General features: G+C 43.0%; 1 protein-coding gene across 1 annotated transcript in view; it reads right to left on the bottom strand.

The window, feature by feature from the left end:
• LOC124555943 (dystrophin-like) overlaps positions 1 to 20936 on the bottom strand; it is a 1045948-nt gene that overhangs the window by 175279 nt on the left and 849733 nt on the right. The window contains exon 50 of the mRNA XM_047129993.1: positions 4625 to 4730. Within this exon, the coding sequence (XP_046985949.1) occupies positions 4625 to 4730 (106 nt within the window). The remainder of the gene's footprint in view (positions 1 to 4624; positions 4731 to 20936) is intronic.

The following is a 20936-nucleotide window of genomic DNA, read 5'->3' as shown; positions in this document are numbered from 1 at the left end:
CTTAGGTTAGTTAGGTTTAAGTAGGTCTAAGTTCTAGGGGACTGATGACCACAGCAGTTGAGTCCCATAGTGCTCAGAGCCATTTGAACCTCCTCGTGGTTTCTTTGTCCAGTTGCTTTCTACAGACGCTCACGAACTTCCCAGCTACGTTTTTTCATCTCTTTAGGAAGAATACAGCACATTTTGAGCGGTGATTTGTTGCTGTAGACGAGTGAGTTCACCACTTCACGTCAGAAATCAAGCAGCAACCAAAGCAGTTTTTAACAACCGAGACGCACCCACCAGAAATTGGCGAAGTCAAACTTAGCTGCAGAAGGATAATTACCACTGTTTTGTAGGATTGTAGGAGGGAAAATATATTCGTCTCAACGATTACATCGAAAAGGTCAGGATGATATATTACGAGTACTACATACGTCTTCTGCCTTAATCCGAAAAAAAGAAAAAAAAATACGTCAGCCCTGGAAAGGAACATCATCAGTACAGTTCACGGGCCAAGAAATGTGCTTTCACAATAGAACAATCAACTCATGCCGGATATTTTTCTGTCATCATCCTTCTGATTGGTTTGATGCGGCCCGCCACGAATTCCTCTGCTGTGCAAACCTCATTATTTCGAAGTAGCACTTGCAATCTACGTCCTCAGTTATTTGCTAGATGTATTCCAGTTTCTACGTTCCTCTGCAGATTTTACCCTCGACAGCTCCCTCTAGTACAATGGAAGCTATTTCCTGATGTCTTAACAGATCCCTTCTTCTTGCCAGTGTTTTCCATATATTCCTTTCCTCGCCGATTATCTGGAGAACCTCCTCATTCCGTACCTAATCAGTCCATCTAATTTTCAAAATCCTTCTGTAGCACCACATTTCATATGCTTCGATTCTCTTCTTTCCCGGTTTTCCCACAGTCCATGTTTCACTTCCATACAATCCTTTGCTTCAAACGTACATTCTCAGAAATTTCTTCCTCAAATTAAGACCTATGTTTGATATCAGTACACTTTTCTTAGCCTGGAACGCCCTTTTTGCCAGTGCTAGTCAGCTTTTTACGTCCATCTTGCTTCGACAGTCATGAGTTATTTTGCTACCTAGGTAGTAGAATTTCTTAACTTCTTTACTTCATGATTAACAATCCCGATGTTAAATTTCCCCCCGATCTCATTTCTGCTCTCTCTCACTACTTTCGTCTTTCTTCAAATTACTCTTAGTTCATATTCTGTATTCATTACACTGTTCATTCCATTCAACACATGCTGTAATTCTTCTTCACATTTACTGAGGACAGCCATGTCATCAGCGAACCTTATCACTCATGAACCTTCCTTTTATTTCCGTCATTGTTCTTCGAAGTATAGATTGAACAGTAGGGACGAAATAATAAATCATTGTATTAACCCTTTTTAATCCGAGCACTTCGCTCTTGTCTTCCACTCTAATTGTTCCCTCTTGGCGCTTGTACATATTGTACATTACCCGTATTTCCCTATAACTTACCCCATTTTTTTCTCAGAATTTAGAACATCTTGCACATTTTACACTGTCGAATACTTTTTCCAAATCGACAAATACTATGAGCGTGTCTGGATTTTTCTTTAGTGCTGCTTCCATTATCAACCGCCTCTTTGGTGCCTTTACCTTTCCTAAAGCCAAACTGATCGTTATCTAACACATCCTCAGTTTTCTTTTCCGCTGATTGTGTGGCAATTCTCACACTTCGTCAGCTCTTGCAGAATTCGGAATTGTGTAGATGACGTTTTTCCAAAAGTCGGATGGTATATCGCCAGACTCAATACATTCTACACACCAACGTGAATAGTCGTTTGGTTGCCACTTCCCTCAATGATTTAAGAAATTCTGACGGAATGTTGTACATTCCTTCTGCCTTTCTTGACTTTTAAGTCTTCCAAAGCTCTTTTAAATTCCAATTCTAATACTGAATCTCCTATCTCTTCTACATCGACTCTCGTTTTTTCTTCTATCACGTCATCAGACAAGTCCTCCCTCATAGAGGCTTTCAATGTACTCTTCCACGTATCCGCTCTCAACCTTTGTATTTAACAGTGCAATTCCCACTGCACTCTTAATGTTACCACCCGTGCTTTTAATTTCACCGAAGGTTGTTTTGACTTTTCTATATGCTGACCCAGTCCTTCCGACAGTCATGTCTTTTTCGATTTCTTCACATTTTTCATGCAATCATTTCACCTTGGCTTCCCTGCACTTCCCATTTTTCGTTTCTAAGTGATTTGTACTTCTGTATTCCTGAATCTCCCTGAACATTTTTTTACTTCCTTCTTTCATCGATTAACTGGCGTATTTCTTCTGTTACCCACGGTTCCTTCTCTCTTATCTTCTTTATACCTATGTTTTCCTTTGCAACTTCCATGATTGCCCTTTATAGAGATGTCCATTCTTCTTCAGCTGAACTGCTCACTGAGCTATTCCTTATCGCAGTATCAATAACGGACGAAAATTCCTTCAGTAAAACTTCCGTATCCCACTTCTTTGCGCACTGATTCCTCCTAACTAGCCTCCTAAACTTCATCACTACTAAATTGTGATCTGAGTCTATATCTGCTCCTGGGTACGCCTTACAATCCAGTATCTGATTTTTGAGTCTTTGCCTGACCATGATGTTATCTAACTGAACTCTTCCCGTATCTGCTAGCATTCTCCAAGTATACCTCCTCCTTTTATGTTTATTGAACAGAGTATTCGCTATTAATAACTAAAATTTATTGCAGAACTCAATTAATCTTTCTCTTCTCTCATTCCTACTACTAAGCCCATATTCTCTAGCAATTCTTTCTTCTCTCCTTCCCCTACAACCACATTCCAATCCCCCATGACTATTAGAGTTTCATCTCCCTTTACGTACCGAATTATCCGTTCAGTATCCTCATATATTTTCTCTCTCTCTTCATGTTCGGAATGCGACGTCGGCATGTATACCTGAACTATCGTGGTTGGTGTTAGCTTGCTGTCGATTGTGACGAGAACAAAGCTGTCATTGGACTGTTCTCTGCTCTACCGTCCTATTCATACCTAATCCAATTTCCGTTATACCATTTTCTGCGGTTGTTGATACACCCTATACTCAGCTGACCAGAAATCCTTGTCTTCTTTCGATTTCACTTCACTGAACCCCACTATGTATAGACTGAACCTTCGCACTTCCCTTTTCAAACTTTTAGCTTCCCTACCACTTTCAGACATCTGGAATTCCATCCCCAACTGGTAGAACTTTATCCTACCGTTGATTATTCAATCTTTATTCTCAGGGCCACCTCCCCCTTGACATTCCCCTCCCGGATATCCGAATGATGGACTTGTCCGGAATCTTTTGCCAATGGCGAGATCATCGTGACACTTTTTCAATTGCAGGCCACAAGTCCTATAGATACACATTATGCGCCTTTAATGCAGTGGTGTCCATTTCCTTCCGCATCTTCATGCCGCTGATCACTGTCGATTCTTCCGCCTATGGGGGCAGTTTCTCACACGAGGGGCAACAGACTGCCAAGAGCCTGTGCCCGCTCCTCCGCCCACTTGGACAAGGCCGTTGGCTGAATGAGTGTGACTTCGCATGCCGGAAGTCTTCGGCCGTCATTGTTGACACTTTTTATTCAAAATTTAAACAATGGCGGGTTTCGAACCCAGGACCGAGGCCGTTCTGATTAGTACTCAAACATGTTACCCCCCTTTTTCCCCTCATCTCATTTTGTTCTTTAATGTTCGTTGGACTTGTCAGGGGGGGGGGGGGGACGACGACGACGACGACGACGACGACGACGACGACGTCTCGTGAAACCTGTTCAAGTTCATCGTTGATCCGTTCACTCAGTTTTTACTACAGAGGACAGCTAACCGTCTGACCGAACACGCTGAGCTGCCGTGCCCGCAAAACCCTAGATCATGGGGAGAAACATATGTAGAGAAAATAATAAAACTCTTGCAGATAATACACTACGAAAATAAAGCTAAATCCCGTGCCAACATTCCAGTGCTGAACAATTCTCAAAGCTTAACTGTTTCTTATGGGAGGGCAACCCGCGATGCTACAGCAGTTAAACCGTACTTTATGTGACATAGAAATTAGTTCCGATCTCGCTCCGCAAATGTAGGAGCGTCCAGTATCTTTCAAAAGCTTATATTTCGTCAATAATATCCCGTGTCTTCTAATATTTTTAAGTAGGCGTGTATCGTCCCAACGCGCAAAGAGCAATAAAATGAAGAATTTGTCTTAATGTCATTTCGACAGAGTAGAACAGAAACGCTATGTTCACATATAGTATTATGAGTAGTTTAAAAAATATAAATTTGCATTAGAAGGCGTAAATATATCAAATACATTGCAGCGTACTGCGCTTTAAAATATGCTGTACCTGTTCCTCCGTGAGTGAAAACGATAGCACTGACGACAGCAGCAAGATCAACTTACTGTATTGATGTACCTGCATTAAGTAAGACTTGGATGACAAGAAACATTTCAAACTTCAAAATTGTGTGAATGATACTTTGCGAAAAATGAAAGAATAGGAAGATTTTGAAGTTATTAAAAAGACATGAAGGAAGCAACGTGGTTATACCCCTTCCCGCCAGACACAATACAAATTGCCACATACCTTTGCCGTGCAGCTGTTGACGGTTGGAATCGGCTTTGAGGTTTTCTGCCGTGTGAACCAGCTCGTCGAGCTGGGGCTTCTTCTGTTCCAGCTCACGCAGGACATTCTGCAAAAAACAAATTCCAATAGTAGTGACACGTTATTCTTTTTAATAAAGTTTTGTGACAGTATCAACTATGATGGTGGTGGTGGTGGTGGTGGTGGTGGTGATAATCTTACACAAACAATTGCATAGTTTCACAAAATTTCGTTTTTATGTCCGCCAAGACCGGTTCTGAGCATCTATGCTAAGCTTCAGACAGCTACATTCATGTGTTATCTATACTACTATGTAAGTACAAGTCGTCGTTTAACGTTGCTACCAAAAATCTCGAAAGGTTCTTAACCAATTTGCTTCAAATTTTTACAAGACACTCTAATAAACATTTAGACAGAAATAGGACATAAATTGTTTTAACAACATATGTGTGTGTGTGTGTGTGTGTGTGTGTGTGTGTGTGTGTGTGTGTGTGTGTGAATTCCTAAGGGACCAACCTGCCGACGCCATCGGTCCCTAGACTAATACATTACTTAAGCTAACTTATGCTAAGAACAACAAACATCCATGCCCGAGGGAGGAAAGAAATGGCTCTGAGCACTATGGGACTTAACATCTATGGTCATCAGTCCCCTAGAACTTAGAACTACTTAAACCTAACTAACCTAAGGACATCACACAACACCCAGGCATCACGAGGCAGAGAAAATCCCTGACCCCGCCGGGAATCGAACCCGGGAACCCGGGCGTGGGAAGCTTGAACGCTACCGCACGACCACGAGCTGCGGACGCCCGAGGGAGGACTCGAACCTCCGGCGGGAGGGGCTGCGCAGTCCGTGACATGGTGCCTCTAACCGCGCGGCCATTCCACACCGGCGTTTTAACAACAACGCACAGGTCATCTGTTAGTCCCGTCTGCGAGAAAGAAACTGTTGCGCTGTACTCTGTTCAGAAAATGTGCAATTTTGCATTATTTCTCATAGTCAGTTTTTATTATGGTATCAGGACTTTCAGACCACTAGAAAAATTGTTTCTCCCATACATATTCTTTAAAAACCGTATACGCAGCTATCTACATCATACTCCGCAAGCTACATAATGGTGTGCGGCGGAGTGTACTTTCGGTACCACTATCTGATCCCTCCAACCTTGTTCCACTCGCGAATAGTGCGTGGGAAGAATTATTGTCGGTAAGCCTCTGTATTATCTCTAATTTCTCGAATTTTCTCCTCGTGGTCAATACGCGAGATGTATGTGGGGGGCTGTAATATGTTGTGCGACTCTTCCAGAAAAGTGCTGTCCCGAAATTTCAATAGTAAATCTCTTCGTGATGCACAACGCCTTTCTTGTAACGTCTGCCAGTGGAGTTTGTTTAGCATCTCTATAACGCTCTCTCGCCAGCTAAACGATCGCGTGACGAAACGCGCCGCTCCTCGTTAAATCTTCTCTATCTCCTCTATCAGTCCTATCTGATAGGGATCCTAGACAGATGAACAATACCCAAGAATCGGGCGAGCAAGCGACTTACAAGACACTTCTTTCCTGGATGAGTTACATTTCCCTAAGATTCTTCCGATGAATCTGATTCTGGTGTCTGCTCTTCCCACTATCTATTTTATATGGTCATTCCACTTAAGGTCGCTCTGGATAGTTACGCCTAGATATTCTACGGCAGACGCTGTCTCCAGCTGTTTGTCATCAACAGTGTACCAGTACAGATAACTGTACAGATGTAGACTTATTTTCCTATTTATGCGCAATATGTTCAGGGTCAACTGCCAGAGCCTGCACCATTCATCAATTCTCTGCAGGCCGGCAGTGGTGGCCGAGCGGTTCTAGGCGCTACAGTCTGGAAAAGCGCGACCGCTGCGGTCGCAGGTTCGAATCATGCCTCGGGCATGGATGTGTAGGACGTCTTTAGGTTAGTTAGGTTTAAGTAATTCTAAGTTCTAGGGGACTGATGACGTCAGAAGTTAGGTCCCGTAGTGCTCAGAGCCATTTGAACCAATTCTCTGCAGGTCGTTCTGCAAAATCTTACTATCTTCTGGCGTTGCTACTTTGGTATAGACAACTGCATCATCTACGAATAGCCTTAGAGAGCATCCGACGCTTTCTACTAGATCATTTTACATATATTTGTAAACAGCAACCGTCCTATCACACTGCAGAGTGCTACCCCGGATATTATCTTTACATCTGTCGAATTAGTTCCGTTAAAAGCGACGTGTTGAGTTCTATCTGCAAGAAAGTCTAGAATCCAGTCGCAGGTCTGCTCCGATATTCCGTAAGCTCGTATTTTTTTCATTAAACGGTAATGCGGGACGGTGTCAAATGCCTTACTGAAATCAAGGAACACGGCATCAACCCGAGCGCCGTTGTCCACTGCGCTGTGGATCTCATGGAGGAACAGAGCGAGCTGAGTTTCGCAGGATCTCTGTTTGCGGAATCCATGTTGATTTTTATAGAGGAGATGTTCATTTTCCAAGAACGTCTTAATTCTTGAGCATAAAACACGTTCCATAATTCTATAACAGAAGTCAACGATATAGGTCCATAATTGTGTAGATCTGTCTTAAGGCCTTTCTTAAAAACGGGCATTACCTGCGCTTTTTTCGTTAGGTACCTTTCGTTGCTCGAGCGATCTACCATAAATTACGTCTAGAAGAGAAGCAAGTTTCGTTTTCTGCCTCGCAGATGGTTTTCGCAAAAAACAGAGAAGTTTTATTTATAGCTTGTCGGCATATAATTAGAATAATTCTACGGCATCTTTAATTTGCAATAAAAATAATCAAGGCGTAAGATCAGAGAGAGGGAGGAAGAGGAGATGTAAAGGGGGTTGGGTGAGGTAGGAAGTGGAGTAGAGAGGTGGAAGGAGGAGATGGACAGAGAGGGGGCAGAAGGAAGAAATGGTGGGTTCAAAAATGGCTCAAATGGCTCTGAGCACTATGGGACTTAACTTCTGAGGTCATCAGTCCCCTAGAACTTAGAACTACTTAAACCTAACTTACCTAAGGATATCACACACATCCATGCCCGACGCAGGATTCGAACCTGCGACTGTAGCGGTCGCACGGTTCCAGACTATAGCGCCTAGAACCGCTCGGCCACCCCGCCAGGCAAATTGAGGGAAGGGGGAGGAGAAGATGGACAGAGAGAGGGGGAGGAGGTGATGGACAGTGATTTTTTTTGGAGGGGGGGGGGAGGAGGAGGATGAGGAGACAGAGGAGAAGATCGACAGAGATGGGTGGGGAAAGGGGACGAGGACGTATATCCAATTCTCATACATATTGAGCAATTGCGAAGCATTGCTAGGATTGCTAATACAGTATATGGTAAATCTAAATGGTTAGGTGGGAAGGGAACAGATATTTAAACCAACAAATGGACCCCACAGGAAACATACAAAAATCAACGATAAGGCAACAAGTTTCATCTTATTCAAATGATCCTGAAACGTTGTCTTGGGTTCCTCATTGTTACCACACACAGACAAGGTACCAAGTGGGAACATTTTTAACCAAAATGATCCAATGTGTTGATCGATGAAACACGCAAGTCGGACCTCTTGGATGTGAGGAGGCTCAGACACCCAAATGTTCATTCGGATCACTTTTGGATGTGATCACGAATGACGGCTAGAATCTCTAATACAGCCAAAAGAAGCCGAACCAACACACATAAATGAACCGCACTAAACCATCTGCAATCAGAGGACAATAGATAGAAAGATATTACAGATTCTTCAGAGGGCTGAGGACTGAAATAACACCACGGATGTGATAAAGAGTGCAATGCTGATGCCAGCAAATGAAACGCTGGGATTTGAAACAGGGCGCAGAAGTTCTTCACAGTTTGATATTAAGTATCAGATAGCAACGGAGGAAAAGAACAATATATACAGAAGAACGCTGAAATGAAATTTTGCAGTAGCAATGGTGGAAGTTTATAAAGAAGTAAAGGACTGAAACGAGGACTCAGAGATTGGATGAAAACCATCAAAGAACTGGAGCTTCTGAAGAAGGAGAATAAAGCGAGGAAACGTTTTAGGGAAGCGTTAAGAAAAACAATAAATCTGTTTCTTAGCGAATAAACGCTGTCTTTTGAAGCAATACAAGAATGCGCAAGAATATACTGGACCATTTTGGGTATTTCTGGAGCGCTTTCAGTAAATTCTCCGCCACGACTGCCACTGATCAACAAGAAAAAATTCTGAAAATAAAACGCGTGAAATAATCAATATCTTCATTTTTATGGCATTTAATTCACACCGACGCATTATGGATTACATAAACTTACGTAAAGATACATCGTAGTTCTGTTTAAAGAGCAATGGATAGAATTTGAACACTTTCTCTTGCCACCTGCGTCGCCCTCATTTCGACACTAATGAGCTGCTGCTGTCTCCTCTACAGACGAGAGTTCAGTTGCACTTCCCAACAGTTTAACATTAAAAAATCCGAGCCATACTCCTCAAAGTGCATGACAGAGAACTTGGCTTGGGACCATTCAGCGTCTGTATACGAAAATGATGCTACGAGAACAAAAATAACAACACTCACTACTAGTGATTCTGCTGCATTTAGATAATTCGATTATTTCTGACGACCTGGTTCTCGTCATTTACTTCTTCTTAGAGTAATGCTTTCCCTCAGGTGCTATAACGGAGGTTATACTCGCAGCGAAGCGAACAAATAATACTGGGAATACTGTGAGCATAACAATACTGGGAACTTAAGTTTTGTGGAAGTGTACAGAAAAGCAAAAGATTTAAGTCAGGCCTTAAAAATTACATTGAGATCAAAAAGATAATGAAGTTTGCCGTACTTTCTACTACTTGGCTTCTGCGTCCAACGACTTTCGGTACAGTTAAATCATCAACAAGGGTATTTATTTTTGAATCTTCATTATCATCTATTGAATTAACGAGCCTTTAAGATTTTTTGAATCAAAAATTAAATAGCGCAATCTATCTGCTGTCTCACATAAACTTATCTAGTTAACCAACATAAATTTCGCAGCTTCGGTTGAGCTGCCTTTGGAAAAGTCTCCTTCGCGATATCAGCGCGACTGAAACAGGCACCTAAGAACGTTGTCGTTTCCTATCGTACGAAATGGCGCTATAACTTCGTCTTCAGTTTATTTACACTGGAATATCATCTCCGGTAACAGCGTACTCAGTGTACTCAAGTGAAAACAAAATAACTGTAAATAACATGAAGCAGAAACTAAAATCTTACGTCACAGGCTAGGAGGCAAATGTCAGAGATCCCTGTTTCCATCGCAATGACATAGCAATGAAGAGCCTTAGAGAGCCAGATGAAGTCTTAGACATGAAGCTGCGATTCGAAATGTAAATTAGCAAATAAAATAAACTGTTGTAAGACAGTAGACGATTTCTTTTTCCTTAAATGTTCCACCCATTTACTGTTTAGTTTAGCAAAACACAGACATTATGGGTACTATAAAATTAAGTTTTCCTTATTTTTTTAAAAACTATCTCAGTTTAAAACTATACACGAATAAAACGCGTTCTTTCTTATCCAAAGAAAACTGGAAGTGATACATTACAGGAAGCTGTGCAGGACTTGTCATATCCAACTCTGCAACATCCCGCTTTTGTTCCGTGCTGTCAACCTCGAACGCATTTCCCTTGCTGGCCCGCAGCTGCGACTCCACAGTTTCTTTCTGGTGGTCGGTCCGGTCTAATGATTTGCCTAATGGAAGCCGTCACGCCGTCTCCAACGAGCGCCATCCATTGTTCGTAGGACACTCCGCTAATTGCGGCAAGCGGCCGTCCGTTTATTGCTGGTTTCTACGAAAATACAGCCGTTCTATCGAAACAAAGATACGTCCGCGGCACGAAAACAGGAATGAAACACCCAAGATAGCAGAGCCCTCATGAAAAAGCAATTTTAAGTGAATGTAACACCCTAATTACTTGGAGAAAAAGAATAAAATTGCCATCAGTTACGGTTTGCCAATTCCTTCCCCGCTATAGGTAGCAACTTGGACCTATTTGATATCACACGAAGATTAACGTTATTATAGAGCTTTTGATGAGACGAAGGACCCTAACGAACTGCTTGACGATACTTATAAATATTTTTTCGTTTTATATATTCTACGATACCATCCGTCACTAATGAGCTCGTCGTTGACGGCATATTAAATTCTGACGCTCCGTCGTCGAAGATACCCACCCACTAACTACTTCGGAAATGACGTACGTCACTCTTTACCTCACATACTGAGGCCGAAGAGTTGGTTATAACAGTTTCCCTTTTCCAGTCTCCGTGAGGATGCTACATTATGGCTGCTAGTATTCGCAGCTTATTTTTAAGTAATGTGATTAATCTAAACACATTGTAGAGGGTGTTCATAAACGTTTATCCTTATTTCGAGATTAAATATTAATTATTTTACGATGGTAAGTTTGTTTTTTCGTTACACTTCTAGGAGGGAACCCAAGAAGTTTCTATACAGCTGTGTCCCATTCAACACTTTCGCCACTAGACGCACTGTGTGAGCTGTCATAAAAATGGCTTCCCCACAGGGGAAAACTCAGTGTCTTGCGTAGCTAGCAGAAACCAAATCACCGATTACTGTGTCCCATTATGGAAAGAAAGCACCTGATGTCAAGTTAATCAGAACATGGATGGAAATATTTTTAGCAACTGGGTCGGTTCAGAAACGTACAAGCAGCGGCAAATCGGGTGTTTCGGAGGAGACGGTGCAGGCAGTTCAAACCGCATTTGTGAGGTCACCACAGAAATCGATTAGACAAGCTCCGCGAGAGCTTCGAGTGCCAAAGAGCACAGTGCATGAATTGGTTCACATACGTCTTAACCTGCATGCGTGCGAGGTCCAACTTGTTCAGGCGTTACAATCAGATGATCGCCCAAAACACGAATAATTTGCAATGGGTATGCTAAACCGTTTGGATACGACAGTAATTTCTCGAAGTGTGTGTGCTTTTCCGATGAGGCTACGTATCACGTTTGTGGCTCAGTTTACCGCCATAATGTCCGGATCTGGGTATCAGAAAAACCTCATGTCGTGCGCGAACACATTCGGGACAATCCACAGGTTATTGTGTGGTGGGGGTTAATGTGTAATCGAATTATTGGCCCATTCTTCTTCCTTGACAGCAGTGTAAGTGGGTACGTTTACGTAGGTATGTTTGTGAAACACTCCGTTCCTCAGCTGCAGGATACGCAAGACACTATCATCTTCCAGCAAAATGGCGTTCTCTCTCATTGGGGGCTAGAAGTATGCAATTTTCTTCATAAAACCTTCTCCATTAGCAGCGGCGACCCAATTCCGCGGCCCTCGAAATCATCTGACATTACTTCCATAGATTTCTTTCTTTGGGACTGTGTGTACAAAACAGCAGTTCCTTACATTGTAACATTGCAACAACGCCTCAGAGATGCCTTTGGCATAACCACACCAGACGTGTCGCAGAATGTGTGGCAAGAGATTGAATACTTGCTTGATATTCTGTGTATTACCATGGGTACACACGTTGAAGTGATATAAATGTTGAAGAGTATTACCTGTATTAAATATGTATGTAAGGTTCAAAACTTATTATGTGATTTGAGGCAAAATCCTCATTTACAGTGGACCGCCCACTAGCGTGACTTAGTGAAACATTCCTTACGATCGGTCTTAATGTATTTGTGTCACTGTCTATGCTTCACACTTGTTTACGCGCCTACTAACTCCCATTGCTGTTAGTACTCTACGTCGCTGCACGTGAAATCTCGTAACACAAACTTGACACACCGCTGGGAAGAGACCTGTCGCGCCAGAGGAATGTCCACTCCAAGAAAACCATCATGTACGGAAAATGTGCCCATCATCTGTCAAAATTCTGTAAAAGCAGATTTCAGGATTTTTTTCTATGTTCAGCAGTTCATAAATTATTTTACTTTCACGGCTCACCTACTTTTCATAGCATGTGTCTTCTCCCGATCCTGGTTCTCCATTCGTCAGTTATTTTAGTTTGGGACGTAACATCTAACGACCTCACGGCTAAATTTCAGTTTGCTTCCTATTTCTTTACATAAAAACCTAATGAAACCACATAACGAAAAATCCTGTGGTAAATAAGTACAACAAACATATGAAGTTAAGCAGCTTCCTCTTAAGCAACGAAACTCTCAAGAGATGTTCCTCAGTTCAATTTGAAAATGGTTCAAATGGCTCTGAGCACTATGGGACTTAACATCTGACGTCGCCAGTCCCCTTTAAATAGAACTACTTAAACGTAACAAACCTAAGGACATGACACACATCCATGCCCGAGGCAGGATTCGAACCTGCGACCGTAGCACCAGCGCGGTTCCGGACTGAAGCGCCTAGAACCGCTCGACCACAACGGCCGGTTCAGTTCAATTTGACATTTAACTTACATTTCTGGTTAACATCTATCAACGTGACAAAAACACATCTATCATTTATGCCAACCGCATAAATGTGCCATGCCGAAACATATCCTCATTGCAGACAACATTTGAAATTCGTATCTTGCGTACATTTCTAGCGGTTCAGGCGCTCAGTCCGGAACCGCGCTACTGCTACGGTCGCAGGTTCGAATCCTGCCTCGGGCATGGATGTGTGTGATATCCTTAGGTTAGTTAGGTTTAAGTAGTTCTAAGTTCTAGGGGACTGATGACCACAGATGTTAAGTCCCATAGTGCTCAGAACCATTTGAACCATTTCTTGCGTACGTTCGCTCCGTGACACTCCACAAATTAACTGAAGAATCAGAAGGTCCTGTGCTGTCCTAATTTTCTTAACGTCGAACGAACTCACCAAAACGGCATAACTGCTTAGTTAATTACTCCATAATACAGGATACCTCTTTATTACCTACGTTTAAAAATCAAATTCTTATATCGCTTTCATTAAAAAGTTACACGATAATTTTTCTTCGCTGTAGAAACTACCCGTCACAAATTGAACAGAAGTTCGGTAAAAAAACAATGACCAGTATTTTTTCAGGGCGAAACTGTATGACAGCGTGAAAGCCAAACATTGCAGAGAGGGCACACTTTTACTAGCAGGCTGTGATCGACAAGGCGGAGTTTTCAGGCATCGTCAGCGCTTCGCTCCGGTAGTTGTGCATTCTTATGCTAAGCAGTCTTTAGTCGTGGCACGGCAAACAGCCAGCGACGTCGTACCAATACCACACATCACCATTCTGGTGGGATGCACCCACACAGACGACTTGATATCAATCAATTTGCACAGTAACCCCCTCCCCACAAACACACACACACACACACACACACACACACACACACACACACACACACTAAATCTTAGCAATTAGTAACGTCCTATCAGCTGACTTTCCTTAGGCAATCTGGTAAATCATTGTAACAATTACGCTTATACATAAGTTTTCATACCGTCCCTGTAACAAAATTTTAATTTTCTTACTATCAACGACCATAAATACCACGTGGCTTCGTAGCTTGGTGTAAACTTTACACTTTAAGCAATTTTAAGGGTTGGTGCACGCATTTAGCCGTTTTGCTGAGCCAGTACCTTCGCGAAACCTGTACCACACGAGAAGTGCTTGGAACATTGCCTATCCGCCCGGCGAATTAGTGTCAAGGTCCGGTGTGTCGGCCAGTCAGTGGATGGTTACACTCATCTGGTATGAGACGTTCCCGGTGAGGGGGGGGGGGGGGGGGCTTCTTTCAGTGTGAACTGATTTTAGGGACCAACCAGTCGCCATTTGAACATAAACAAATGGTAATTAGATAACTGCAAGGTCCATATAACTAAATAGTGCATATATCGAGTATGCGCGGTGAATAAGGGTGTTTGCATTTTGAAATTTACGTATACGGTTGTAGTGAATGTGCAAGACATGAGGACACGAGTGCGGACGGAGGGAGGAGTAGTTAGGAATTAAAAAGCCCGACAACTACGACTAGGGATCGCGCTCTGAGGTGTCGGTACAGACTTCATTACGCATTAAATAACAATAATAATAATCATAATAATAATAATTTCGTGTAACTCAGTGGCCTGCTGCAAGTCTTACTACTGGACGCCACTTCGGCGTCTTCCGTGTCCACACCTACCTCAATTACCCACCCGGGGAAGAGATTACCTACAGTTTAACGTGGAATCCCAACTGCGTGTTATTTTTGGGGGCTCCTAACATCGTTGACAGATGAAAGACAGGTTAAAACAAAGACTGAAAAATCTATGGTCCGACAGAAATTCGATTCTGCAATGTCTGTTTCCAGAACGCCCTTTTCCACTTTTTTGTTTAATCTTAAAAAAATGAAACAAAACTCAAAACCCACCCTACTTGGGACCGCCACTTTTACACCGCAAAAGAAATATATTATTCCTCTTCAGACGTTGCCTCTAATTACTCTCAAAAACCGGCCCAAGGTGATAGGATCCAAATTTCCAATTTTTTTCTTTTTTCATGATTCCACTAGAACACCTGGCCCAATATGTATATATGTGGGTCATCTACAGGTTTTGATGAAAGAGTTTGCGAGTATCAAAGTATGTCGTATATACCACCGTATCTTGGATTGCACGGATTAATTTATTTACACCCCCAAGGATCGTACCTTGGTACGTTGGGGGGGTTGTTTTGGGGAAGGAGACCAGACAGCGAGGTCATCTGTCTCATCGGATTAGGAAAGGATGTCGGCCTTGCCCTTTCAAAGGAACCATCCTGGCATTTGCCTGGAGCGATTTAGGGAAATCACGGAAAACCTAAATCAGGATGGCCGGACGCGGGATTGAACCGTCGTCCTCCCGAATGCGAGTCCAGTGTCCTTGGTATGTCACATAAATTTCAGCTTGACGCACCCTTCAGTTCCTTTGAAAAATTTATCTTAACAGTCCTACAAATGTTCCAATATACCGATCGAGGTACGGAACCCAAAAAATATCGGATATTACATCGAAGCCATAAATATCACGGATATATTGTATTTCACAATTTTTTCATCCTAATAACAAGTCTACTTAAATTTTTATCTAATATCTGAAATTATAGCAATTATCTGAAACATACTGAAAATCCAAGAACACTGAACACAAACTGCAAAACGTAACCGGTTAAGAAACTACTCGAAACAATTCAGCAGCACTAAATACACATCAAATTTAAGTATCTCACCAATTTTCGAGTAATCAAACATCCTTAGCGAAGAGGAAACGTCTTCCAGCACAAGTCTAAATTCGACAGCGACTAGATGGTGTCAGGACTGCATTTAACGGTTCTGCGATATTGCTGCTCACGTCGGGTGAGATACCACTGCTGTCAGGCAGATATTGAATCTATGGGTTCAGGTCAGCTATAAATAACGCCATACAGGATCTCAACGGCCGCACGCAACTAGCGCATGGGAGGACAGACATGCTGTTCGTTCGGCCGTACACGATTCCTCGGCCACATCACGTATCTCGAGTCAAAGTGCACCAAGGGCAGTGTGTCGTCGTCTGGAGGACTATGGACTGTCAGAAAGGCGAACATTGTTGCAGCTTCCCTTGACACGTAGGAAGGGAGGGGCGCCCCGGGGTGTAACACTGGACACATGAGTGACACCACTTCGTCTGTTCAGACGAGCGCCGCTTCTGCGTACAGCATCACGATGGACCTATCCGTGTCCGAAGGCTCTGAGGAAAACGAACGGTGCAAGACGCGTAAAATTTCTGTTGCGATTTTCTCGGAACTGCCAGAGCAGTGCACATAACTAATTACACATTAAGTTGTTTCAATGGCCTACAAAACGTGTACAAAGTTTGAAGTAAATCTATGATACCAACTTCGTGGCTTGCCCTTCTTAGAATTTATCACACCTTCCGTATACGTCGTGTCTTGCATCTACGATAGTTCAATGTACATGAGTACGGTTTGCTTTCGTTAAAGTTTGTACATCTGGGATTTGTGAGCACAGCAAAACAACTTTAAAACCAGGACGGAACGAGACTCACTAGTCGCAAGCTCACGGTTGAGAGGTTTGGTGTGGCGCACCATGACAGCATAGCCGCGGAGGGGCAAATTCAAGGGCCTCTCGCAGCGCGCGTGTCGCTGACAGCTCCGCTGCCCTGTGAATACCGCCCGTGGTCCAAAGGACCTAACAGTGGAGCCACCATTACGTCACCCATGTCATAGTCCGTCTCCACAAAGGGATGGTACGTTATCATCAAAGCAAGTCATTTCAATACAGAATACACGTCTCCATGATTGCTCTGCAATTCACTAGTAAATGTTTAGCATAGGGTCCAGAGAACCACTTTCAGACGATTTCTCGGCCGTTCCACTCTCGAATAGCATGTGGGATAAATGAACACCTAAATCTTTCCGTACCAGATCTGATTTCTCTTATTTTATTATGACTTTGATTTCTCCCTGTGCAGGCATGAGTCAATAATTTTGGCATTCAGAGAAGAAAGGTCAAAAACGCCTTTGTTTTAGTAATTGCCTCACCAACTCTCTTATCATATCGTGACACGCCTTCTCCTATTTCACTATAATAAAAATCGGGATGCCCTTTCTTTTTATCCATTGGCTTTCGGGACGAGCCCATACAGCTATCTCGCCGGCCAGGGTGGCCGAGCGGTTCTAGGCGCTACAGTCTGGAACCGCGCGACCGCTACGGTCGCAGGTTCGAATCCTGCCTCGGGCATGGATGTGTGTGATGTCCTTAGGTTAGTTAAGTTTAAGTAGTTCTAAGTTCTAGGGGCCTGATGACCTCAGAAGTTTAGTCCCATAGTGCTCAGAGCCATTTGAGCCATACAGCTATCTCAATTGTAGAATGCCAATTATGACGATACGAACGTAAAGACAACAGAACACTTCGACCCCGAAAGGAGAAAAATCTTCGACCTAGCCGGGAATCGAACCCGGGATCCTTAGGTTACATAGCTGCCGCGCAGCTACCGAAGCGAATAGACCGCCCTTCATTGTACCGTACCATGTCCTCTGACGATTCTCTTGGGTAAGCATCCCATATCGCAAGGTAAAAAACAAAAAAAAAATATTTCTTCCTCATGAGACTGCGAAAAGAATTCTTGGAAGCATATCGAGGAGATATTAAAATCTATTACAGCTGAAAAAGCTATATGCCTGACGGCATTTTTTAAGATTGTTAGACCACCTACATACGACACCCACGTCTATCACTTCCTACGTACTCTTTCACCTCTGCTGGGCAGACAAATAACAACACGTCGTATAGGCGCGGTGCGGGCAGAATGGTGAAAACAGTCACTATCGTTGTGTATCGTCTTGGTTTTAGTGTGATGGCACCTCAGAAAGGAAAGCCACTTAGTAACTAGAGATTCCTAATAAACCTGAGGGGATTTACGTCAGAGATTCAAGTCTCCCTCCACTTTGGCCAACCGACTGAATTCCCTGTAGCACCAACATCTGTTGCTCAGTACCTTTCAAAATGAACGCTCGGGACTACAGATGAGCAAAACTGGTCTTTTGAGAGACTGGATCAGAACTGGTCGCTCACTGGAATGAACTAGTTCTTTTTCATGACTCACCACCCACCATTCACTCACAAAAATAAGTAAAAGGGAGGGGCATTGCCTTTTAATTCAGGTCATTAAACCTGTATTTCTATCTGATTTGGTACCTTTTTCAAAGAACATATAATGAGGGGCAATAATTTTGTGTTATGTCCCTAGTAATTTTCAGCAAACTTTCGTTTGCCTGGGTAGCTGCGTGGTCAGCGCGGTGGATTGCGTCCTGAAGGGGCACAGGTTCGAATCCCAGCTAAGTCGAGCTTTTCTTTCCACTCACAGACTGGGTATTGCGTTGCGCTTACTTTCAGAAGCGGAGTATAACTGAAACTTAGTGATTCATTACCTGAGAAGTCATCAATATACATTGACAGATATTTTACTTCTGTTGCACTCCTCGCAAGTAACACTACTGCCGGTGGCACAAGACTGCTGACCCGCACACAGGCATACTGTTTCAGGGAGATGCAAAAATGAGAAAAACAAGTCGTAGCCATGATTAGATCGCAAAAAATGACGGAAAACTAGCAACTGTGAAATGGTTTGATAGCGGCGTTTTATTTGACTTCAACAGAATCTCGTGTTGAGCCAAACGAATACTACACTCGGTGGCTAAAAAAGAAAAACAAGTAGAGTGAAGTTCACCGTCTACGTGCACTAAAGGCGTACAGCATCTACATGGGAGGTGTGGACCTGTTAGGGTGGTGTGAAGTGCTGCTGCATGGTTAGAGTATATGGAGACTGCAACGCAAAATGGTATTGCAAAGAAACACACTATGCTATACTATCAGTTCATGCTTGATACTGCCGAAAATGTAATATATTTTCACCAAAGGTCAAGTTTAAAAATGGAATACATGTGGCTAGACTCCAAAGACGAAGATTTTTTTCCTAAACAAGAAGAAGATCAAAATGCTCCACTATAATCAATAAACCAAGCAAGCATGTTTCATTTTGCCGAACTGGTGAACCATATTCACAAGTACAGGTCAAAATGCCGGGCATAAGGCTGCAGAGACCTCACGTCTGTACGATGTGAGCAGTACATAAGTGTTCCTTCCCTTCACTAACGACAGGAACTGTTAAGACATTCCACAAAAACTAGAATTAAATTAGGACAAGTAATGTTAATTCTAATAACTGTTGTATTATAAAAAAAACTGACAACACTCTGAAAAAATTGTTGGAATATTTTGCATTGTTTACTTACTACTGTTGAAAGTTTTGATACGAAGTCTGTGTTTTTGACCCATGTGGAAATCTACAGCAAATACGAGGAGTATCTGTTATGTTAATCATCCTTTCTTGTAACAAAGCAACATGAAACTCGAGAATTGTACTGGTTGAGTCCCAGGTATCATGAATGATACCACCTACAAACAATTCACTACGGTTTAAAAAATTTTTGAGGGTAATTCATTATTAACACAAAGCAAATAACACAAACGCAGTCCACTTGCACTTTAAATATACACTACTGGCCATTAAAATTGCTACACCACGAAGATGACGTGCTACAGACGCGAAATTTAACCGACAGGAAGAAGATGCTGTGATATGCAAATGATTAGCTTTTCAGAGCATTCACGCAAGGTTGGTGCCGGTGGCGACACCTACAACGTGCTGACATGAGGAAAGTTTTCAACCGATTTCTCATACACAAACAGCAGTTGACCGGCACTGCCTGGTGAAACGTTGTTGTGATGCCTCGTGTAAGGAAGAGAAATGCGTACCATCTCGTTTCCGACTTTGATAAAGGTCAGATTCTAGCCTATCGAGATTGCGGTTTATCGTATCGAGACATTGCTGTTCGCGTTGGTCGAGATACAATGACTGTTAGCAGAATATGGAATCGGTAGGTTCAGGAGGGTAATACGGAACCCCGTGCTGGATCCCAACGGCCTCGTATCACTAGCAATGTAGATGACATGGCTGTAACGGATCTTGCAGCCACGTCTCGATCCCTGGGTCAACAGATGGGGCGTTTGCAAGACAACAACCATCTGCACGAACAGTTCGACGACTTTTGCAGCAGCATGGACTATCAGCTCGGAGACCATGGCTGCGGTTACCCTTGACGCTGCATCACAGACAGGAGCGCCTGCGATGGTGTACTCAACGACGAACCTGGGTGCACGAATGGCAAAACGTCATTTTTTCGGATGAATCCAGGTTCTGTTTACAGCATCATGATGGTCGCATCCGTGTTTGGCGACATCACGGTGAATGCACATTGGAAGCGTGTATTCGTCATCGCCATACTGGCGTATCACCCGGCGTGATGGTATGGGTTGCCACTGGTTACACGTCTCGGTCTCCTCTTGTTTGCATTGACGGCACTTTCAACAGTGGACGTTACATTTCAAATGTGTTACGACCCGTGGCTCTACCCTTCATTCGATCCCTGCGAAAGCCTACATTTCAGCAGGATAATGCACGACCGCATGTTGCAGGACATGTACGGGCATTTCTGGATACAGAAAATGTTCGACTGCTCCCAGCACATTCTCCAGATCTCTCACCAATTGAAAACGTCTGGTCAATGGTGGCCGAGCAACTGGCTCGTCACAATACGCCAGTCACTACTCTTGATGAACTGTGATATCGTGTTGAAGCTGCACACGCCATCCAAGCTCTGACTCAATGCCCAGGTGCATCAAGGTCGTTATTACGGCCAGAGTTGGTTGTTGTGTGTACTAATTTCTTAGGATCTATGCACCCAAATTGCGTGAAAACGTAATCACATGTCAA

The sequence above is a fragment of the Schistocerca americana genome, chromosome X (assembly GCF_021461395.2).
Source record: "Schistocerca americana isolate TAMUIC-IGC-003095 chromosome X, iqSchAmer2.1, whole genome shotgun sequence".
NCBI classification, from domain to species: domain Eukaryota; kingdom Metazoa; phylum Arthropoda; class Insecta; order Orthoptera; family Acrididae; genus Schistocerca; species Schistocerca americana.
This window is presented reverse-complemented; position numbering and strand designations above follow the sequence as displayed.